The 23342-nt window shown below is 47.9% G+C and overlaps 4 protein-coding genes across 6 annotated transcripts; 3 read left to right on the top strand and 1 right to left on the bottom strand.

Annotated features, from left to right (window-relative positions):
• Window positions 1-471: 471 nt before the first annotated feature.
• Window positions 472-1063, top strand: LOC101753615 (30S ribosomal protein S17, chloroplastic). The gene has a single exon (XM_012844780.3). The coding sequence runs from the start codon at window positions 492-494 to the stop codon at window positions 915-917; it is 426 nt and encodes a 141-aa protein (XP_012700234.1). The 5' UTR covers window positions 472-491; the 3' UTR covers window positions 918-1063.
• Window positions 1064-1215: 152 nt separating this feature from the next.
• Window positions 1216-10342, bottom strand: LOC101786810 (increased DNA methylation 1). Of its 3 annotated transcripts, none has more exons than XM_004959884.3 (12): window positions 9947-10342; window positions 7006-9870; window positions 6696-6819; window positions 6101-6186; window positions 5419-5660; window positions 4933-5019; window positions 4406-4505; window positions 3912-4110; window positions 3607-3785; window positions 3162-3305; window positions 2075-2510; window positions 1216-1805 (listed from the first exon to the last, which is right to left on the bottom strand). In XM_004959884.3, exons 2-10 carry the CDS (start codon window positions 9841-9843, stop codon window positions 3285-3287), a joined length of 3876 nt encoding a protein of 1291 aa, XP_004959941.1. In that variant the 5' UTR covers window positions 9844-9870; window positions 9947-10342; the 3' UTR covers window positions 1216-1805; window positions 2075-2510; window positions 3162-3284. The 3 variants fall into 3 exon arrangements, with proteins under 3 accessions (XP_004959941.1, XP_004959942.1, XP_004959940.1); XM_004959885.3 differs by having other exon boundaries at window positions 2033-2500; XM_004959883.3 differs by having other exon boundaries at window positions 2075-2500.
• Window positions 10343-12827: 2485 nt separating this feature from the next.
• On the top strand, window positions 12828-13692 carry LOC101753207 (30S ribosomal protein S17, chloroplastic). Its single transcript, XM_004959886.4, has one exon. The coding sequence runs from the start codon at window positions 12936-12938 to the stop codon at window positions 13356-13358; it is 423 nt and encodes a 140-aa protein (XP_004959943.1). The 5' UTR covers window positions 12828-12935; the 3' UTR covers window positions 13359-13692.
• A 4056-nt stretch (window positions 13693-17748) lies between these two features.
• On the top strand, window positions 17749-21639 carry LOC101786416 (FT-interacting protein 1). The gene has a single exon (XM_004959882.4). The coding sequence runs from the start codon at window positions 18346-18348 to the stop codon at window positions 21415-21417; it is 3072 nt and encodes a 1023-aa protein (XP_004959939.1). The 5' UTR covers window positions 17749-18345; the 3' UTR covers window positions 21418-21639.
• Window positions 21640-23342: the final 1703 nt, after the last annotated feature.

The raw sequence follows: 23342 nt of genomic DNA, 5'->3' as shown, positions 1-23342 counted from the left end.
GCCGGCAGGTTGGCTTTGGGCCGAAGGCGGCCTGGTAAGCGGGGCGCGGTAGCAGGCCTAGATGGCCGGGTGGGCCGGCCAGGGAAGGTAAGCTGGTTGGCCGGGAAAGCAAGGAGATAAAAGGAAGATGCAAAAAGGAAAAGTCGGCGTTTGGATGTTCAGTCCGAACTAAAATTCATATCACATCTGTCGCATTTAATATTTGAAGGCTAATTAGAAGAACTAATTACACAGATGAAGGCTAATTCCCGAGACGAATTTATTAAGTCTAATTAATCCATCATTAGCACATATTTACCATAGCACTATATTATCAAATCATGAACTAATTAGCTTAATAGATTCGTCTCCCAAATTAATCTCCATCTAACCAATTAATTTTGTAATTAGTCTATATCTAATACTATCAGAATATTCGATGTTCCAATTTTAGGAGCTCCTGGGGAAACAACAGGGGCTTCCGCTCCCGGTGATTGACAAGGAGAGAGAGAATGCTGCTGAGCTCCCCCTTCATCGTCTCCCCGCCGACGCTGCGGGTCTCGCCCTCCCCGCAGCAGGCGCAGGGGTGCCGGCCGGCGGGGCTCCTCCGGATCGAGGCGGCGAAGCAGCTGACGGGGCGGGTGGTGACGACCAAGGCGGACAAGACGGTGGGCGTGGAGGTGGTGCGCCTGGCGCCGCACCCCAAGTACAAGCGGCGGGAGCGCATCAAGAAGAAGTACCAGGCGCACGACCCGGAGAACCAGTTCAAGGTCGGCGACGTCGTGGAGCTCCGCAGCTCCCGCCCCATCTCCAAGACCAAGCACTTCGTCGCCATCCCGCTCCCACCCCGCGACACCCGCCGCAAGTCGCAGCTCCTCCCGCCGCTCCAGTCGCAGCAGGCCGACGGCGACCAGCCGCCGCCGTCCACGGCAGACTAATCAGAGTGACATCTCCTGCCTGGCTGCAGCATTCCTTCCCTGTTAGCAATGAACCACTCACTCTACTTGTTGTCCGATTAAGATTTCCCTGCAATTTGCCGGATACTAATGTCTCCCCGTTTCAATCTCAAAATCTCGTTATTATACATACTTGTGTAGTATGTGTTTTGAATCATTCATTGCTGCAGTATTTCCATTCCTTTCCTTTTTTTTACGGAAACCCTGTATGCTTTGCTGGCTTCATCGCCCCCCACGGCAGACTGAAACGGTCAACAGGAGATGGCAAATGCAAGAGAGATAAAATTGATGCATCTCAAATCTCGACCGCCAAATCACAACCACTAATTGATTATGGGTAAATCGGATACAGATTAGGGTACAAACTGAGGGGAATTGCCGAATTAGAGGCAGAGATCAAGGAATCAGAGATAAGAGGCAACAAGAGCAGCAGCAGGTACAGCGAGACAGAGACTTCCTAGGAGGAAGACAAGACCAGTTCTTGCTTCGAATATGTTCGATGCCTCTTCTCCTGGTGCTGCCGCCTTCTTGCTTGCGTGTCTTGTGGCCCAGCCCATACCGAGGTACATGACAGTTCCATTCCATGGTGCCGCCACCGCGCCAACAACAGGTCGATGACTGTGATTACAAAAGGCAAGCAATTTTCCGACCAAAGACTGCATTCGCAATATCCGGATTCAGTCTCTCTTGCAGAGTTGCACCAGCTGCCTGCAAATCCTGAGGAGTCCTGCTGCCGCTGCTCTCCAAGGCTTTGCCCAGCTTGTGTTAGTGTTAGCAGCAATGCTGCTCTCGCGGCAGCATTGTGTACGCATGTCATGAATTAGAGTCTGATCACCAGCTATGCCACCTGAAGCACCATCGCTCCTGGTCCTGGTAGAGTGTAGAGAGATACGTCAATTCTCTTATTATGGAATATAAATAGATAATTAAAAGATAAACAAGGTAATGTACAGATACTCCTATTTAAGCACGCAATCCAAACAGCCAGGGATTGCAGCAGCAACTTTTGACCTTAACACTAACTAAATATCAAACAGCACTGCACATGGCAAAATAAACTCCCAACTCATACGAAAAGGCAGGGAAAGAGGGGATACCATAAAGCCTTGAGCAAAATATGTAGTGGTGAAGGGGCTTACTTTATACGATCCATCAGTGCCTGGATTGTCACAGAATGGCATCAGCTTTTTTTCTGCAGTTAACCCATAATTACCATGAAAAGAATCCAATCTGACAATTTGGCCCATGTTGTACTCTCTTTCCGATGCCTCCAACAGCTTGGATAGCTTGCTGCATGCTATTATCAATATCTCTGATCTACCATGTTCCGGCAGTATCCTTTTGAGTTTTGACATTTACCATGTTTCAGAATCAGAATGACCACATGTACAACACTTCACGGGAGGAGACAAATTTTAGCATGACATCCATAACTTTCGATTTCTTGATGTACAATAGACTAGACCATTCTGTGGTTTCTTGGACTTCAGCTTTATCGTCTTCTATGCAATTCAACCAAAATTCTTGTATGTGTGTGTGGCTCATCTGATCCATTTCCCAACAGTCTGATGATAACTTATTGAGAAAGGAGACATAGTTATCTTACATTATACTATAAAAATGCTGCTGTCTAGGCCAAAGTAAGAATGCTTGGGAAAAATAAAGTTGAGAACACCATATATATAAAACCTCTATAAATTAGAGCTCGCGAGTTTCTAATATCATGCTGTCAATCTGACCATCTGACAGGCTGGTGAGTCAATTGGTTTGAGCTTCATCACTTTGAACTTTGAAACAATTATATGTTACCTTAGGTGGCACATATACCATTTCAAATTATGTTTGACTTGTTCCGTGGTTAATGAGTGGCCGTTGATAACCTCCAGGAGACATTGAATTACTTTATTTTTTTATGAAAGAATCATATGACTTTATTATTAGGTACGAAAAAGGAAAAGGAAAAGCGAACAGCCTGACTATGGTGACATTGTTGAATCATATTTTGATGTGATCCAACAGCCATTATGACTCAAGTCCAAACTAAATTCGTGCTTAAAAGTTAAACCCAATGAAATAAGTAACAAGGAAAAAGAGATCGATTGCAATCAACACATAGCGCTAAAACTTCAAAGAAACAAAAACAGACAAGACAAACTCCTACCGTCCTACAGATACCAAAAGTGGAAAATCTGTCGTAACAGAATATTGTCAACGATTTGCAAATACCTTGAAAGAGATGCGGGCATACACCATCAAGCTGAGCTGTGATCTGGAAAGATAAAATTGGCCAACACAAAGGGACCAGTATCGATGGAGAGCATGGGCCCAGATATTTAGTGCGTAAGAATGTCACACTTCCCCAACAGCTAACTGCAGAACATGATACAGGAATAAATTATCCTTGCAGTGTACAAATCTTTAGCCAAACTTGAAATGAACAACATGCTTCCAGCTGAAGTAGTAAGATTTGACCCATAGCTAAAACTATATACGGACTTCATGCGTGTGCAAACCTCACAGACATTCCCAGTAAATCAGTACAAATGAAAGTTCAAAGCTCACAAATGTATACAGGTAAATCGGACCACAATATTTGATAGGAAATATTGACCTTTTCGTTTAAGTGATATAAAAGAAAAGCTTAAAGTCTCAAAGAGTTCATGGATCAAACCTTAGTGGACTGAAACCATGCTGCTGAACCCCATTCATGTTTCAGTGTTCTGAATGGACCACTCACTGAAACCTCAGCTTTAAACTCTTTCCCGGATAAGTCAAGGTCATGGAGTTCAAAATGCTCCCTTGATTTCCCATTAGGCAATCCATAAATTTCCTGTAAATCTTTTTTGTCGCCTGCGCAGTTTAAAATTTTTTTAGTACTATAGGCACAAACAAATGGAGGGAGTACATGATACAAGATTGCCCAAATTCATAAACTAAAAGGGACAAATGTGGCCAGAAAGCAAGCAGACAATCAACCTGGTTTTGTAGCCATACTAAATCCATCCAATCGCTTTGTTAGCAAGGACGTTCCAGGAAACAACATTAAGTTTACATTATGGAGTTGTTTCCTTTCAGCATCTTCAATAGGTTTGAAGCCAAATCCTGACACCCATGTGCTAACCAACTCTGGGATGGCAGAAAGGACCAACATCTTAACATTAAATGATATCAGCATCTGCATTAGACGAAGGGGGGTGGGGGTCAAAAATCACATGGTGATATGTAAATAAAAGTAATAACCAATAACATAAAAAAGATATTGACTCAGCAAGAAACATTTCGATTTTACTATAATGCATATCAGCAAAGAATGGACCCGGTAAGTATTTACATGGAGGAAAATCATATCTTAACATCAATACACAGCTGAATTCCTATTTGAAAAAGCTATCATAGTACATGATCATGAAAAGCCATATCTTGTATCATTATGGCTGTACAACTTTGTCTGTTTTCCTATTCCAGTGTACCTTTTCAATGATGTTCATTAGTATACGGCACATCCCTTGGCGTCGATGGTCTACCGAAGTAGCAATAAAAGGCAGCTCAGCGGCTTTAGTTCCATGTACTCTGCATGAAAATAAACAAAGATTTCTTTAGTATATTCTCAACAAAAATGGAAGAAACAAACTGACATTCTTTATTATTACTGTTTACGGTTATTTCCCATCATATTTCATCTATGTGAAAATTTTCCAATAGCTAACATTTCATAAGCTGAGAATAAGCAATTTGTAAGTTGTAAAAGACTATCAAACTGATAAAGCCCCAAAAGCAGTTAATGACAAGCAAGTGGGTAGAGATAACAAGCATAAATCCAGTAAAAGAATACTTCAGACACAAAAGTTTGTGCAATGTCTAACAAGGACCTGATTAAGAACAGATGAAAAAAGGACCTTAGTTATGTTTGTGTGCTTGGCGCCACGCATGTATTTGAAACAGTCTAATTATCTGCATATTCGAGAAAAAAAAGAGACCTGATTAACAAAAAAATTACCTGATAGAAGCCGCACATAAAATTTCATCTCCTTTCTCCAGGATTACAGTATAGAATCCCTGATAATCCACACGAGCAAAGTTTGATCTGATAAGAAGTGTTCTTCAGTGTGAGTAAACTTCGAAATTGTTCAGTAAAATAATCCATACAGTATTCAGATCCAAATTTTCTCTTTAATATCGAAAATCAACCCTATATCAATTGATGTACAATTGAGAAGAACATTTCTATTGATTAGCTATGCATTCAGCTGATTAATTGAACATCCCAGAGAAGCAGAGACTATCTTCTGTACTTTAGCATGCCAGCAATTTTGTCAGTTCAATGTTCCACTAAAACATGAAGAGATCAATCCCCCTCACTCAGGCTCACACACACGTCGTTATAGCCTCATATTTCTCCACATTGCGCAAAAAAATCTATATCTATACTCTGGAAAAGAAAATGTAATGTGTGAAATAAAATTATAAGTATAAGGAAACTTACCCCTTGCTGTACAAGACATGAGGTATCATGTCCACACCAGTTCTAGGATCCACCATACGAATGAAACATTCCTCCAATAGAGTAAGAGCCACTGCTAATTTCGTATTACATTCTGCAAAATAGGCAATCTTCTGAACAGAATGTAGCTTCTGCCCATCACCATTGCATCTCAATATGGACCATGAGAGCTCATTGTCAAGAATATTATCTGTTCCGACATGACTACGTAGTCCTATGAAAATCTGTTAACAGCAAGGGCAAAAAAAAAGCATTAATAGGAAAGATAATGTAGGGTATGAAAGAAAAATATTCTGGAACCAGGACTCAGAGTACGTTATGCGCACAAAGAATGGTGGTAAATAATATGAATGTCTAGTGTTCCATGGGGTGCTGATTACTTCTATCTAGATGGCCATAAAAAATTGATATCCAACTTTGAGGATTAGGTAGGTTTGATCCTTGTGACGTAGACAACAAACATGCACGAGTGTCAGACAGTCCTTGGTGCTAATACACCATCCTAAGCATTCAAACATATGAATCCATTATGTCCATGACAAAAAATGAGGGTCACAGAAATAACAATTCCAGCAGGTATGATGAATTACAAGTGGATTATATTTGACTAATCATCTCACAAATCTCAACATCATCTTGAAAAAGAAAGTTAAAGAAACATTACCTCTTTACAATATTTCCCACAAAACCATGTGTCAGATATTTGACCCTCAGAAGGTAGCTTCTCTTGCTCAATGCAAGTGTCATGGTCTGCCAACGAAAACAAAAGTATGTCAAATTAAGTTACCAATAAGATCACTGGAAGAATTTATCTGCAATGCACAATGAAGAGCTGAAGATTGACTAAGTAAATTAAATATGGTATCAAATCACTCGATGGCTTTTCTTCTTGGGCCTTGCAAGGGGTTTCTGCATCAGTTACAATTCGATAGAGCACAATAGAGGCTCTTTTATTTGAAGCATAAGCTCTTTTATACTGAGAAATTGGAGCCTCTCTGAAGCAGCCTCTGTGAGAGCTGAAAATCAACTTCTGGAAGGAGCTATGCTTTACCAAATGGGGCCTTATTTAGATCAACACAGGCTAATGAAAATTGTTTCATCAACAAAATAATGATTACTGATGTGAGGCAGCAAATTTAACATAAAAATTATCCAACCAACCCTTAGCTACTGCACCATTAAGCACTCTATAAGACAATAGCACTGTAAAGGAAATGATGCAAATGACAAGACAGAAGTGAGGGGTGGTAAAGTTTTACATGAATCTCCACATTGTAAACATTTGAAAATAGCCGAGAATGTCGAAACCTCCTTTTCACTAACTGGCCTCCCACAAATCTGACAGGTGCAATTATGGCAGTACCAACTACCTTCTGGAAGCTCCTGAATTTGTAAAGGAAGAAGCAAAAATAAGGAATCATCACACATAGATTAAGTATTACTCGATTGAATTTGATATAGATACAAATTTTCTGGAACAAAACATTGCAACATTAAGGGGAAGCAACCTCTAAATGAAACATATCGTTAACCATTGTACACATAATGGCACAATGGGAAACTAAATACCTTAGCAGACAAGCAAGTTTGATGATATGTTGATGGGCAATTGTCACAGCAAAGTAATTCACCACCATCTCCACAGAAGCCACAGGTGTCATCATTTTCATCTACTGCCTCAACTTTTCTACCACATGCATTGCTTCTCCTGCTCATAAATTCAGCAGACCAAGCCTCAACCTGGCACAAAGTGTATGACTTACCAGACTCTAGAAAGAGTCCCAGCGAGGACTTTGGGTTGCTACAACCAGCATGAGCCATGAAGTCCGATACAGATAAGGTTTTTTGGCAACAATTGCAAACAATGCCTTCCCAGGTAACCAGACCATCCTTTACAACTTTATTGCTCTTAGGATCCCGGTATTGTATCACGTCTTTTACAGTCAGAAACCCAGTGGCAATCAACCAGCAGATGACAGTTTTCCGGGCCAAGCATACTCTCTTCCCACCCAATAGGTTTGTGCCAGCTTTTCCGGTTTTAGAAAGTAGTTTGTTACATTTCTTGTGGTTCTTAAGCTTCTTGAACTTCTTTGCACCTGGAAAGCCTGCTGCAAATTTATGGCAGGAGACAAGATCCTTGTTTTTCACTATAGCTGTGATCAAAAGGTCCTCATCACTGATCCGCAATTCACGAGGCCTTTTCTTCATGTACTTCTCCCAACCTTTAGGTTTCATTTTAGTAGTGGCTGTCTTGCAGGCTTTTAAGTCACGAGTTGGATCAGTACACAGAACAGTAGCAGTGCATTCATGGGATAATTTTGCAGGAACAGGACTTCCCGTTGGACCATTTTGTGAATCCTCTGAAAATTGTCCATGGGATGGGAGCATCTTTTCCTGGACCTTGTCATCAGGGCAGGACGCTGTGGCATCTGACTGTGACTCCCTTGCAATACAGTGGGTTTCTGAGAATGTAATGCAATCCCTAAGTTCTTCAGTCCTCACACTCTGCAACATGTTCAGGTGCTTGCTCTCTGAAGACAGGAACATCTCGCGCTTATTGCTTTGGTCATCTTCATCTAGCTTTTCTGATTTCAATTCGGCTTTCATATGATTTTTCAGTGTGCCAACACGTGAACACATACCATGTTCCTCAGAGGCATTGATGATTCCTGTGTCAGACATGAACATGGTTGCTACATCGGTCCCATGGCCAAACACATTTTCCGTAGTAGATTGCATTACACTTAGAGAAAACAACCCATCCAGTCCAGTTGCGTCAATATCAAACATCCTTTTAGATTTCTTCTTTGACTTTTTTACAGAGCTATTAACAGCCTTTGCTTGAGCATAGGTCTGCCTTCCATCATCACCTGTGTGAATGTGATGTTCTGTTTGGCCACTTGCATCGTAATTCAGACTCTCGTTGCAGCAAAGCTTCGGATTCATATCCCTATTGTTGCTGTCTTCCACATCATGACAGCTCTGTAAATACTGGTGCCCATTGTAGCTCTCAGTTGCAAGCGTGCTGCAATCAGAGTCTGTGATTAGTGGAGTGGGCTGAATCATTCGGTTTGCCAACAAATCACCGGCTTTGTGCATGGTCTTACTTTCTGATGACATATCTGTGCTGCCATCAAGAACAAAGGTTGAACTGTTGACAGCTCTAAGAGTTTTATGTTGCTGCAGGGCAGTGATTTTCCTACTGATGAAGACAACAGCTACAAAAGGGTCCAAAATCTGCCAGCGCTGAAGAAGTGTGAGTGCATTGTGCTGGTTTGCAAGCATTCTATCAACATAGGCCATTGTATCCGTGAGGTCCTTCCAAAATGCGTCAACATCAGACCACTCCTTTGGATACCTTCCCCTTTCTGAATCTGCGGAAGCTTCATATAACTTGTTACCACAAAACTTCCAAGCCTGAGTTAGCGAGGTATGAACCGCTTCCCTGTTTGGGGCAGTGAAGTAAGATGCCATCTTAGCCCTGTCATTCCTTTTGCGGGGCTTAATGGTCCATCCAGCATCCTTGAAAAGGCGATGGGTGTGTGCTTCCAGCTGGTCAGGAATATCCCTGCCGAAAGCCTTCTTGGAAACAGCTGCTGCAGAGGCAGAGTGCACGCTGCCGCTGCATCCACGAGCATCGGTCTCATCGAGGGAACTAATATTTGCATCGGGCGTGCCGTTCTGGCAAACGGCCTCAAGAGCAGGGCTGAACCAAAACTGGGACTGCTGAGGAGGTTGTTGGCTATAAAATGGATGCTGTTCTACTCCCCCTGTATGAGATATGTCTTTTATAGTTGTACATAGGGGATAGGTAGTGTCATCGACCTGCCCCTGATCGTAGGTGAAGCACAGGTTGGTAGGGTACTGGTGGTGATCCTGGAGCCAGTGATGCAAAAAGGGATCGGGAAGAAGAGTGGCGGCACTTTGGAATTCAGAGATCTCGGCTAGTGCCTCCATGTAGGAAGGCATGGGGTCCTCAACAGCGCTAGTGCTGCTGCTGCCAGCCAAGGCGGCTGCATTGCATGTCCCAGGCCCGGCATCTTGAGGTGTCCCTTGCGCGTGCACATCCAGAATGTCGGTGGCAGCAGCGTGCGCAGTGAAGAAATCCCCATCCAGGTGGGTCGCGCAGTTAGCCCCGGGCTGCCACTGCATTACGGCGGCAGCATCCAGCAGGTCGGGCTGCTGTGGATGGGCGGCAGGGTGGTCGCCTCCCGTGATGTCCGTCTCGGGGGTCAGGTTTGTGGTGGTGGTGGTGGCGGCCCCGCCTCCGCAGAAGACCTCCTTGAAGACGTGAAGCTCCATGAGCGATCTGTCGAAGGCGGCGGGGTCGTCGACTCCCATGATGTCCTCGCCGAAGATGAAGCGCATGGCGTCGTCCTCCTTGAAGCCGAGCATGTCGTGGGCCATATATATGCTGCTAATCAATCTGGTATGCTGCAAGATGAGATGCGTCAGAATAGGAATGTGACCGAGATCCATTCCAGAGGCAGGCATGTGGTAGTGGTAGTACCTGAGAAGATGAGATGCGCGGGATAATCGGGGTGAAATCCGGGTGGATTCGGAGCGGGATCGAGAGGAAATGGGGGCGGAGCGGAGCGAATCGAGATCCGACGGCGGAGTGCGAGGTCTCTAGCAGTGTATGTAGCTAGGGTTGGGGTGGCCGCCCCGGCGAAGAGATGGGATGGGATGCGCTGGGTGGCGAGGTCTCTACTACTACTAGGCAGCAGCAGCTGAGGGCGAGAGCGGCGGCGGAGGTGGAGCAACGGCGGCGGAAGTGGAGTGGCCTGCCGACCACCTCCTCTCCCTCAAAAGTCTCGCTCGGCGGGGACAAGGCCGGGGAGGACGAATGGAGGAATTGCTTTGCTCCCGTGACGCTCCGCTCCCCTCCGGTTTCCTTTTCGGACAGCACAGCACAGACAGGAGTGAGCCATCAGGATCTGCATCTGGGCCCTTCTGTTTGAACTTGATGGCTCCAAAACGAAACCACTCCCCTGTCCGAATTTTGAATTTTTTTTGCTTGCGCGAGTTCCGACGCTTTGTTTGACTTTTTGGTTCCGCTGCACCGGCACCGCTTCGGCCGTTACCCCAAATTCCCAACTTTAGCACTATGCAAAAAGAAGATTCTCCATCATATCAAACTTGCGGTACATGCATGGAGTACTAAATGTAGACGAAATCAAAAACTAATTGCACAGTTCTGTTGTACTTTGCGAGACGAATCTTTTGAGTCTAATTAGTCAATGTTTGGACAATAATTCACAAATACAAACGAAATGCTACAGTTGCGCATTTATGGCAAAATCCCAACTTTGGCACTCCCAAATTGGGAACTAAACAAGGCCTTCTTTTTCTTTCTTTCTATAAAAAAAAGGGAAAAGAAAACGAGTCCAGGAGATAAGAGGCTACTGATATAGCAACCGTAATGTTTAAGGTCAAAATATTTGGGCTCAAAGTTGGGAGGAATTTATTATAGATAGAAATATAAAACATCAGCTCTTGATCTGCTGTTGATGTTGTTGTTGGGATGAACTCAGCCCATTCCCCGAACTGGATGAAGGTTTAGTCTTGTTGCCATTGTTGAAAAGGAAGCAAAGATTTGGGCCTCAATGCCTCCAAGCCTAGTGAGTTTATCAGTCCATTATTACTGCTGCGGCCGGCAGTCAGGCAGGATTTCAGTTGGGCCGGCACTATAACGAAGAAGATATACGTACACGGTCCTCCCCTCCGGGACGGACTTGGGCTGTTTTCGGCAAAGAAAATGGAATTTTTTATTTTTATAATTTTTAACAATTTTGCAGAAATAAATAGTCGAATCAAAAATTTGTAAAAATAGACTTATGCCGCCGCACCAAACGGCGGTAAGGTCCTTTTCGTCGTATGAAACGGCGGTAGGGTGCCGGCCGTCACGTGCGGGCACGCCTCGCCGGTTGAAACGGTGGAACGGCGCTTACCGCCATAGTCTTCCGCCGTTTCAGCCGGCGGTAAGCCCCCCCCCCTCCCCTGCCTATGTGACTGATTTTTGTTTCCAGGTTAGCAAGGAAATTGAACCTGTGGTGATCACTGCTGTTTCTTGTCTAGTTCCCATTCTAAAATCCCCAGAGGTGTTCCAGCTGCCCCCGCACGTCGACGGCGTCAAGTTCTCCATCGACGAGCTCTTGAGCTCATCACGGTGGGAACGACGGGAGGGGCGGTGCACGCTGCTGCAGCTGTTCGTCCAACATGACACCAAGCAGAAGCAGGTGGCGGGCGCCCCTCCAGGCTGCACCCCTGCGGCGGCGGCGATAGGCCCTCCAGGCGCATCCTGACGCCACCCCCGACCGCTCGGACCAGCGCATCCTGACGCCACCCCCGACCGCTCCGCCCCGATCGGCAGCCCCCGACCACTCCGACTAGAACGGCGCCGTCCCCGACCGCTCCGACCGGCGCATCCAGCCACCCCGACCGCTCCCGACCGCCCCGGCGGTGGCGAGCGCCCCTCCAGGCGCAACCTGGCGCCTCCCCCGGCCGGCACCTCCGACCGGCGCGCTGATTCAGAAACCTGGAGTGTCATATGGCATGGACTGGCACGCTGATCATTCTTTCAAATCATGATTCTTGATTGTTCTTTTCTACTTCAGTCATTTGATCGAGCCAAGTGGCATTGCTTTATAAATCATAATATTTTTTAGCAACTGAGTGTGATGATCCTTAGTTTGTCTTTTGGGATTATAGTTGTATACTGCTTGTGTTTGCAATTCTTACGTAGGTGATACTACTCTTGCCTTCATTACTAAGCGTGGGTTATTTTTACTTATATAATTGGCACCTATCCCTGTTCAATCACATGGTTTGTGAATCTGTCTAAATGGCAATGTTGCTGACTTGCTGTCACCTTTACTTTGCGCATAACTAAATAAGTTGCAGGTCCTCAAAATTCCATTCCAATTGTATTTTCTCCTTTTCCCCTTGTTATTAGCAGTACTCTTCTTCTATGAAGAACCACCAGTTTTATTACAATCCTTCAAGATCTGGTGCAAATCCCCTATTTCTAGTGCTTTAGCCTTGTTTAGTTCCTCCATTTTTTCCAACTTTGGCACTATGCAAAAAGAAGATTCCCCATCACATCAAACTTGCGGTACATGCATGAAGTACTAAATGTAGATGAAATCAAAAACTAATTGCACAGTTTTGTTGTACTTTACCAGACGAATCTTTTGAGCCTAATTAGTCAATGTTTGGACAATAATTCACAAATACAAACGAAATGCTACAGTTGCGCATTTATGGTAAAATGTAAATTTTGCCACTTCCAATTTGGGAAGTGGAACAAGGCCCTAATATTTTGAATATGATGAATTTATATTTCGATAGCATTTTCTCTCGTGCTTCCGGACACATTGGTTGGGGTTGTCAGCACCCAGCGGGCAGCCGCAGAGGATAAGAAGATGCAAGAAGGAAAAAGCCTTATCCTCCATCCATCTCCCCTCTCCGCTTCCCGGTGATTGACAAGGAGAGAGAGAATGCTGCTGAGCTCCCCCTTCGTCGTCTCCCCGCCGCCGCTGCGGGTCTCGCCCTCACCGCAGCAGCCGCAGGGGTGCCGGCCGGTGGGGCTCCTCCGGATCGAGGCGGCGAAGCAGCTGACGGGGCGGGTGGTGACGACCAAGGCGGACAAGACGGTGGGCGTGGAGGTGGTGCGCCTGGCGCCGCACCCCAAGTACAAGCGGCGGGAGCGCATCAAGAAGAAGTACCAGGCGCACGACCCGGAGAACCAGTTCAAGGTCGGCGACGTCGTGGAGCTCCGCAGCTCCCGCCCCATCTCCAAGACCAAGCACTTCGTCGCCATCCCGCTCCCACCCCGCGACACCCGCCGCAAGTCGCAGCTCCTCCCGCCGCTCCAGTCGCAGGCCGACGGCGACCAGCCACCGCCCTCCACGGCAGACTAATCAGAGTGACATCTCCTCCTGCCTGGCGGCAGCATTCCTTCCCTGTTAGCAATGAACCACTCACTCTACTTGTTGTCCGATTAAGATTCCCCTGCAATTTGCCGGATACTATGCATAGCATGGACATGTTTGGATAAGCTTTTCCCAGCCACGCTTAGATTATAATCTAAGTGAAGATTTTTTCGCTTCTCGCAGTTCAAACTTCTGAAACAGCTTACCACGTAAGCGAAAATAAGCAAAATGTTTGACGGATTCTAGCTTATTTTCTTATTTCCACCGATAAGTCGTTTACAGGAAACGAACGGGGCCGTGTCTCCCCGTTTCAATCTCAAAATCTCGTTATCATACATACTTGTGTAGTATGTGTTTTGAATCATTCATTGCTGCAGTATTTCCATTCCTTTCCTTTTTTACGGAAACCCTGTATGCTTTGCTTGCTTCATCGCCCTCCACGGCAGACTCAGAGAGAGAGAGATGTGATACATTGTACCCGGCCGGGAGCATTGACGTCAACAAGAGTGATGTCCCAGTCTCACATCATTTTTAGAGAGATGGCAAATGCAAGAGAGATAAAATTGATGCATCTCAAATCTCGACCGCCAAATCACATCCACTAATTGATTATGGGTAAATCGGATACAGATTAGGGTACAAACTGAGGGGAATTGCCGAATTAGAGGCAGAGATCAAGGAATCAGAGATAAAAGGCAACAAGAGCAGCAGCAGGTACAGCGAGACAGAGACTTCCTAGGAGGAAGACAAGACCAGTTCTTGCTTCGAATATGTTCAATGCCTCTTCTCCTGGTGCTGCCGCCTTCTTGCTTGCGTGTCTTGTGGCCCGGCCCATACCGAGGTACATGACAATTCCAGCTTCGCCGAGGAGAATCCAGCTTCGCCGCAGAGGACTGCTCCTCCTCCTCAGAAGAAGAAGAAGAAGTGAGGCCCGACAGCTACATCGACCGCCAGACCAGGGATGCATGGAACGCGCTATATGCCCGCTACTTCGGTCACCTCCAAGACACAAGTGAGTTATTTACTCTCCGGTCCGATCCCTGTCTTTGATTTGGTACCTTGTTGATCTATGTAGGAATCCTGGCACTGTTTCTGCTCGCTAGATCCTGGTTACGTCGTCTCAACTGAGGACTGATGTTTAATTTAGATCCATCGCCCAGCAAGCTTAGCAACAAAAATATGGATGTTCTCCCCTTTGAATTTGGCATTGAATTTGGCACATGATCGGTGGAATAATCCTCGAAACACGCATATGTGTACGGTGAGTAAATATATTTTGCTGTAAGATTCTTTGTGATGATAAGATAAATCCCATTAACAAGAGATAACTTTGAAGTAAAAACTCATGTGATTAGGATGCAGTTGAACTTCTTCATATGTCTTTTTCGCACGAAGCGAATGTCTGAAGAACAAGCCTTCCTGACATAATAAAACATTATCTTAGGCGCATCACATTCCATATTTGTACTCGTTTTTACATGATTATTGTCCTGTTGAATCTAATGTATATTGTAATATAAATGTTTTGTTGACCATAAATCCTATTATAGATAGAAAAATAAAACACCACCAGCTCAAAGTTGATGTTGTTGTTGGGATCAACTCAGTCGGAAGGAAAGATTTGGGCCTCAATGCCTCGAAGCCCAGTGAGTTTATCGGTCCATTGTTGCTGCTGCGGCCGGCAGTCGGGCGGGATTTCAGTTGGGCCGGCACTGTAACGAAGAAGATATACGTACACGGTCCTCCGGGACGGACTTGGGCTGTTTTCGGCAAAGAAAATGGATAGAGTGAGTTATTTATTCTCTCTGTTAAGTATTAACCCCGTAGTCTAGCTAAGCTCGTATTTATTTAAATTTATTCTAGAATTTAACCGGCGCTATTTTTTTAGCGGTATAGTTGACGTGCTCGTCAACAGCGAGACGTCAGTGATAATTTCGTCAATTTCGAGGATTTGCCGGCTCAATCTTTCGAAAGTGATCATAGGGGTAGGGTTGCATGTGTGTTCGTAGAAGCGAGTGTGCGTGTGTGTACGTGAGTGTATGCATTTGTACTATATGATTCGAAAAAAAACATTAACCCCTATAAGGAAATAAAAAATTTAGGGAGAGAAGGGGGAAAAGGAGCATCAAGTGCTACTAGTGATTCTTCTTTCTCTTAAATAATATATGTATAATAAATGTTAGTAGGATGTTGCAGGTAAACGCACCCGTCATAATTAATTAAACCGCAGGAGCATGGTGCTGGTGGTGGTGGTACCAGTAGGCAGACAAGACATGCGAATAGTCTCTCTGGTATGGTATTGGTATTGGTACGGTACCACAAACTCTACGAAGGCAAGGTACAACTACTACTACTCCAATATTATACAGTACATGCCATACCCCATCGGCCCATCATACTGGACTGGACTGGACTGGACCGGAGTGGTGGTGGGTGGTCCAATCAATCAATCAATCATCCAAACAACAGCAGGACCAGGGCAGGCCCACTGGCTGGCCCAGCAACAGCAAAGCTACTCTTCTAGTACTCCTACTGGTTATCGATCGATTGACTGTAAATCCATCCCTTTTTATTGGTACCTGCATCTGCATTATTGGTATTAGTATATAAAAGTATATTTCTGATATCAACCAGGGCATTCATTCGTTCGTTCAAGTAATTAAGAGCCGGGCTAAAGCCCCGTTACATAATTAGAAGTATTAAATATAGATTAATTACAAAATTAATTGTACATACGGAGGTTAATTCATGAGATGAATCTATTAAGCCTAATTAATCCATGATTTGACAATGTGGTGCTACAGTAACCATTTGTTAATGATGGTTTAATTAGACTTAATAGATTCATCTCGTGAATTAGCTTATGGCTTCTGCAATTAGTTTATAATTAACTTATGTTCAGCTCTCCTAATTAGTATCCGAATATTCAATGTGACAAGTGTTAAATTTTAGCCCAAGGATCCAAATACGCCCTAAGTGGTGGTTCGTTCTAGTAATTATTATAAATAGAAATACTAATGATTGCATTTGGATTGAGTTGGATGAGGTTTCAGCTTTCAACAGAAAGGCACTCAACGTCCCTTTTCTCTTCCTCCTCTTCTTCTTTTTTCTTGTATGGAAAATAATGCTGGACTGGCAAGATCAGGAAGGGCAGCGACTGATGCGCCGGTGAAGTACAGGCACTTGGATGTGCGTCCGTTTTGTTCTTATACTGAATCACCGTACCTAGAGTAAACTATTGCTGCCGCTGTCTTGTAAAATAGTTTAATAAAATAGTAATGTATCCAGAATTCCAACAAGCATTTCAGCTGACTGGAGTGTTTTAAATCTGGAGGCAGGTAGTACATCTGCTTCAGAGCTTCAGCAATGTCTTTTTTACACTTGGAATTTGCAAAAGACGATGCTAGACAGAATATTGTGGCACCATTTCAACGCAGAATCAGATTGCCACAAACCTGACCTGACCTAACCTACAAGTTGGAGACTGATATGCTGTATAAAGTTACCAAACACACCACCACCAGTCCACAACAAGCCTCCATGGAGTCCAAAACAGAGTGCCAACCAAAATGGTATTATCCTCTTGTTTACCCATGGTTAGGGCTCTCAGCTGTAGGTTCACCAATTGCATCAGGCTGCTGCTGATTGAGTGTCCCTGGGCCTGGGGTGCTCACCTCTTCAGCTAAGAAATCATTGGGGTCTAACATGTTAAGATTAATACTTCAACTCAGGAACTCCAAGCACTTCTAAAGTTTTAGCAGATGATATATAAACAAGACCTCACGAATACACCACATATCAGTAATGCTAACATCATCATCTGTAAGCAGCCAGTACTCTGCAAAAAATGTAGTAGGATTGTGAGTCTTCCATGTGCTTTGGCAGAGAAGAAACAACATGTAGAGGCACACTAAATGTATTTTTCACAAGTAAAAAATAATGCGAAATGCAGGGACAAAAAAGAAATTAAGATGCAATTCAATAGTATGCATCTAAAGTTTGAACTGGAGTCCAGAACTGTGTACTCTTGTTTTTAAAGTCTTGAGGTTAAAAATTTTGGTTTCAACTTACATCAACAACTGAAAGGATTAATCTTCCTCAACGCTCCTTGAGAAGGACACGGAGCATTCCGATCAGGAGTTCTAAGGATCTGCTGAGCATTAAGCACCGCCTCCTTTCTACTCCTTTGAGCTCTTTTTGTTCTGGGGCCTTTCGCGGAGAGCTCTTCTACGGTACACGCAAAACACAAGGACCTCTATCTGTTTTTCATCTTCAGTTAACGTCTCTAGCTTCTTTCGCATTTCACTGCAAAAGGAGAATTAACTTTTTAAAGGTATCAATGTTCTCATTTGAACTAGCAGCACAGAAAACTGATTCCAACCTTACGTGTTCATCTAATGCTTGCTAAGCTCCCGGAGATTAAGATTTTCAACTTCCAACAAGCTAAGGTTGGCGCCGACGGAGCAGCTGCAGGCAGCTGAAGGAGGTTGTTGGCTTCATCAGGCTTGTGGCCTTGTGGTGGCCACCGACTACCCCTCTCAACAGCAACAAGCCAGCAAGGATAGGAGGAGCAAGCGGCCGTGCCGACCGGGCCGACGACGTCCGCGTTCCCTTCCTCGTCTCACCGGTCTGTGTTCCTTCCATTTATTTTATTTCCATCCGCCGCCGAAACCAACCAGACGCCTCCTCCTCCTCGCTGCTGCTTTCCCTTCTTATATTTCGCTTCGCTTCCGTCCCGGGCAAGGAATTGGCCTTCCCTTCCACCACTTCATTCACTCACCTGGCCATGGAATGGAATCCTCCACCGCCACCACCACCACCACGGCGATCATCATCATGATCAGCCTGCTCCTCCTCCTCCAACTCTAACCTTCATTCCTTCTCGAGTGATCGATTTCCCCTCCCACCAACTGCCAATTCCAGCACCACCCACCCACCCACTGCAGACCGATCGATCGATCGAATCCGAGAAGATATGAAGCTCGCCGTCGAGATCTCCGACGCCTCCGACCTCGCCCCCAAGGACGGCGCCGCCTCCTGCAACCCCTACGTCGAGGTCGACTTCGACGACCAGCGCCAGCGAACCGCCACCAAGCCCGCCGACCGCAACCCCTACTGGAACCAGACCCTCGTCTTCGACGTCCGCGACCCCGCCAGGTTCCCCTCCCTCCCCATCGACGTCTCCGTCCTCCACGACCGACGACTCCAGGACCACAACGCACTCCGCCCCCACACCTTCCTCGGCCGCGTCCGCATCAACGCCGCCGCCTCCGTCGCGCGATCCCCCGAGGAGGCAGTCCTCCAGAGGTACCCGCTCGAGAAGCGGGGGCTCTTCTCACGCGTCTCCGGCGACATCGCGCTAAGGATCTACCTCCTTCAGCAGCAGAATGATGACGCTTTTGCTGCCACCAACCAGCAGCAGCAGGACTCCGTCGCGGCAGCCGCGGCCAGCGGAGACCCCGAGAGGATGGTCCGCTCCGCCTTCGCACCACAAGATGATCAGCCGGCAGCAGCAGCATCGCAAGCCCAGCACAAGCCCAACGGAGATCACCACCACCAAGAGCCGCGACCTCCTCGCATCTTCCGCTCCGTGCCTACAGCAGCACAAGAGCAGCAGCAGCAGCGCCGCACGCTCCACGCCGTCGCCGCACCTCCCCCGCCTCCAGGCCAGATGGTCGCCATGCCGCGCCCCGCCGGCCCACCCGCCGCCGCCCCGCCCGGCTCCGGCTACAGCCTCGTGGAGACCAAGCCGCCGCTGCCGGCCAAGATGGGCCCGCGCGCCGCCGCCGCCGCCGCCGCCAAGATCGCCTCCACCTACGACATGGTGGAGCCCATGAGCTACCTGTACGTGACGGTGGTCAAGGCGCGAGACCTGCCGACCATGGACGTCACCGGCGCGCTCGACCCGTTCGTGGAGGTGAAGCTGGGCAACTTCAAGGGCGTGACCAAGCACCTGGAGAAGAACCCCAACCCCGTGTGGCGCCAGACCTTCGCCTTCTCCAGCGAGCACCTGCAGTCCAACCAGGTGGAGGTGGTGGTCAAGGACAAGGACATGATCAAGGACGACTTCGTCGGCCGCGTCCTCTTCGACATGACCGACATCCCCGCGCGCGTGCCCCCCGACAGCCCGCTGGCGCCGCAGTGGTACCGCCTCGCCGACCGCTCCGGCGAGAAGCTGCGGCACGGCGAGATCATGCTGGCGCTGTGGAAGGGGACGCAGGCGGACGAGGCGTTCCCGGAGGCGTGGCACTCGGACGCGCACTCGCTGCCCCCGGAGGGCCTCGCCAACACGCGCTCCAATGTGTACTACTCGCCCAAGCTCGCTTACCTCAAGGTGGTGGTCATCGCGGCGCAGGACTTGGTGCCCGCGGAGAAGGGCCGGGCGCTTGCTCCCACCATCGCCAAGATCCAGCTGGGCGGGCAGATCCGGCGGACGCGGCCGCAGGGGTCGCCCAACCCGGTGTGGAACGAGGAGTTCATGTTCGTGGCCGGGGAGCCGTTCGACGAGCCGCTGGTGGTGACGGTGGAGGAGAAGGTGGCGGCGGGGCGGGACGAGCCGGTGGGCCGGGTGGTGATCCCCGTGGCGGCGCCGTACGTCTACCGCAACGACCTGGCCAAGGCGGTGGACTCCAAGTGGCTCCCCCTGTCGCGGGCGCTGTCGGCGGACGAGGCGGCGGCGGGCAACCCGCACAACAAGGAGCGTCAGTTCTCGAGCAAGATCCACCTGCGGCTGAGCCTGGAGACGGCGTACCACGTGCTGGACGAGTCGACGCACTACGCCAGCGACCTGCAGCCGTCGGCGAAGAAGCTCCGGAAGGGGTCCATCGGCATCCTGGAGCTGGGCATCCTGAGCGCGCGCAACCTGGCGGGGCCCACCAAGCACCCCTACTGCGTGGCCAAGTACGGCGCTAAGTGGGTGCGCACGCGGACGGCGCTCAACACGCTGTCGCCGCAGTGGAACGAGCAGTACACCTGGGAGGTGTTCGACCCCTGCACCGTGCTGACGGTGGCGGCCTTCGACAACGCCTTCGTGCACGGCGCCGGCGACGGCAGCAAGAAGGACCAGCGGATCGGCAAGGTGCGCGTGCGGCTGTCGACGCTGGAGATCGACCGCGTGTACACCCACTACTACCCGCTGATGGCGCTGGCGCCGTCGGGGCTGAAGAAGACCGGGGAGCTCCACCTGGCGGTGCGCTTCACCTGCACGGCCTGGGCCAACATGCTGGGCATGTACGGGCGGCCGCTGCTGCCCAAGATGCACTACACCCACCCCATCTCCGTGCTGCAGCTGGACTACCTGCGGTTCCAGGCGATGCAGCAGGTGGCGGCGCGGCTGGGGAGGGCGGAGCCCCCGCTGCGGCGCGAGGTGGTGGAGTACATGCTGGACGTGGACTCGCACATGTTCAGCCTGCGGCGGAGCAAGGCCAACTTCTACCGCATCACGTCGCTCTTCTCCGGCGCGGTGGCGGTGGGCAAGTGGATGGACGGCATCTGCAAGTGGAAGAACCCGCTGACGACGGTGCTGGTGCACGTGCTGTTCCTCATCCTGGTGTGCTACCCGGAGCTGATCCTCCCGACGGTGTTCCTGTACCTGTTCATGATCGGCGTGTGGAACTACCGGCGGCGGCCGCGCAAGCCGCCGCACATGGACACGGTGCTGTCGCACGCGGAGCCCGGGCTGGTGCACCCCGACGAGCTGGACGAGGAGTTCGACACCTTCCCCACGAGCAAGCCGGGGGACGTGGTGCGGATGCGCTACGACCGCCTGCGCAGCGTCGCCGGCCGCGTCCAGACGGTGGTCGGCGACCTGGCCACGCAGGGGGAGCGCGCGCAGTCGCTGCTGAGCTGGCGCGACCCGAGGGCGACGGCCATCTTCCTCATCCTGTCGCTGGTGGTGGCGGTGGTGCTGTACGTGACGCCCTTCCAGGTGGTGGCCGTGGTGGTGGGGCTCTACCTGCTGCGCCACCCGCGCTTCCGGAGCAAGCAGCCGTCCGTGCCCTTCAACTTCTACAAGAGGCTGCCCGCCAAGACAGACATGCTGCTCTGAGAATAATTATTTGTTATTAATAAATAATTAACTACTTTTTGTCCTGTATTTGCATTAATGAAATGAAAAACTACCAGTGCAGTGGTGTGGTGGGTGCTACCAACGGCCGGTAGGCAGTTCTTTTCAACCCCTCCCTTTGCTACGAGATGTATGGTATGATGACATGATGCATCATATCAATGGAATAAAGCTGTGCAAGATGCACTTGCATATTCTTTCTTATCTTTGGCCTACGTATGCATGCGTGTATGTGCGATGTGTGCATGCAACTGAAACTAAAAGCTAGCTCCTTTCTTTGTTGCTATATAATAATAGAATGGTGTGTGCACATTCCTCTTCCTTTATGGATCGGACCGGAGCATATCGGGATTGGGATGCTGTCTTTTCTGTTCTATTCTTTTTTTCTTTTCATGCTGGATGCGATTCTAGTACGTGTGTAGTGGCAAATAGCAAGCACGCGGAGGAAAGACCATCAGATCAGGGAATAAAAATGAATGAAAGCTCCAGGACCAGGATAGGCTCTGGGCCCGGCAGAAGCTGCTCCATCACCATCCATCCTTTTCCAATAAAAATTATATATAATTGCTCACTACTCCGATCCATTGCCCTTGCACGCATGGTACAATTACAACAACAACAAAAAAAGAGAGAGCATGCAATTATGTGGTGTGGTGTTAATAATTAATTCCTTGACCAATGCAAATTAATTAATTATCAAATGGACACGGACTGCATTCCATGCTACCAGTAGCCGTCGCAGCCTGGATTTGATTGGGAAAAAATGATAGGCCAACCAACGACTCGTCTCCTTTCGTTCCAAATCAGATGCATAATAGTATGTTCATATCTAGAATGAAAAGTTAGAACACCTGTAATTTAGAACGGAGGGAGCAGTAAGGTTGGGGGACCAGGCAGGGCACACATTCACTGAAGCCATGCCGTGTGCATCATGCATGGACACACTAGGCCCTCCCCTCTTTGGTCGGGCTCCCACTGCCGTGTGCTGTGGCTGTGCGTATGATATGGATCCATCGGTGCCGCAGTGCAAATGCCGTCTACCGTGATTGGCTCCCTCCACAGACAGACAGAGAGATGGAGACGTGACAACAAACTATAGAGTAAGAGGCCTGTCGGTGGGTGGCTGCGGGCCTATTATGTACAGTATGATGGATGATGATGACCACCAGGCCAATTCGCATTCAGCCATCAAATAAAATCAGCCCACTCCGGCCCACTGCCGGTTGCATGCTGGGACTGGACTTGGAATTCTCCCACTGGACGGAGGTGACACAGCCCACCCTCGCTTCAAGGGCCTGTTCTCGTTTTTTATTCCATCGGCCATGTCGTGTGGCCCCTCCGCCGCCTCCTGCTAGAGCGCGCCCGCACGCCTCCCCCTCCTCCGCCGGCCTACTGCCTCCCCCACGTGCATGCAATGCAAGCCTCCACGTGCCACCCGGCGTGCACTGCCGTCTGCCGGTGCCCCTACCAGGCTGGAGAAGACAATTTTTTTTTTCTTAATGTTGAATTTTGTTTTGAAAAATGTTGAGTAAACTTTATCAAGATGTCGACTATGGAAAATGTTGAATGTAGTATTTTTTTTCCATCAAATATTTTTAGATGTTAATGTGATTTTTAGAAAATGTGGAATTATTATGTTCCAATGTTGATATAAACTCCCCATTTTGATCAAGCACTTTAAACCCACCGCATGTTCCACTCTACTCCCTCCGTCCCGCAAAGAGTATCTTTTTAGTTTTGACTAAGTCAAATCATTCTATGTTTGACCAAATTTATATAAAAATATAACAACACTTTTGATATTTAACAAGTTTCATTAGATTCGTTATGAAATATATTTTCATAGCATATCTATTTAATAGTATATCTATTTAGTGTTATAAATATCGATACTTTTCATTGTAAAT

Source organism: Setaria italica, chromosome III, assembly GCF_000263155.2.
Source record: "Setaria italica strain Yugu1 chromosome III, Setaria_italica_v2.0, whole genome shotgun sequence".
NCBI classification, from domain to species: domain Eukaryota; kingdom Viridiplantae; phylum Streptophyta; class Magnoliopsida; order Poales; family Poaceae; genus Setaria; species Setaria italica.
This window is presented reverse-complemented; position numbering and strand designations above follow the sequence as displayed.

What these genes read in the sequence shown, in the direction of transcription:
- LOC101786810 (XM_004959884.3), bottom strand. Translation starts at nt 9,843, where the DNA reads ATGGCCCACGACATGCTCGGCTTCAAGGAGGACGACGCCATGCGCTTC. An exon ending in TAGTATGGCTACAAAACCAG is followed by an intron (nt 3,786 to 3,911) that starts GTTGATTGTCTG and finishes TAAACTGCGCAG; the next exon opens with GCGACAAAAAAGATTTACAG. An exon ending in CATGGTTTCAGTCCACTAAG is followed by an intron (nt 3,306 to 3,606) that starts GTTTGATCCATG and finishes CATGTTCTGCAG; the next exon opens with TTAGCTGTTGGGGAAGTGTG.
- LOC101753615 (XM_012844780.3), top strand. Translation starts at nt 492, where the DNA reads ATGCTGCTGAGCTCCCCCTTCATCGTCTCCCCGCCGACGCTGCGGGTC.
- LOC101786416 (XM_004959882.4), top strand. Translation starts at nt 18,346, where the DNA reads ATGAAGCTCGCCGTCGAGATCTCCGACGCCTCCGACCTCGCCCCCAAG.
- LOC101753207 (XM_004959886.4), top strand. Translation starts at nt 12,936, where the DNA reads ATGCTGCTGAGCTCCCCCTTCGTCGTCTCCCCGCCGCCGCTGCGGGTC.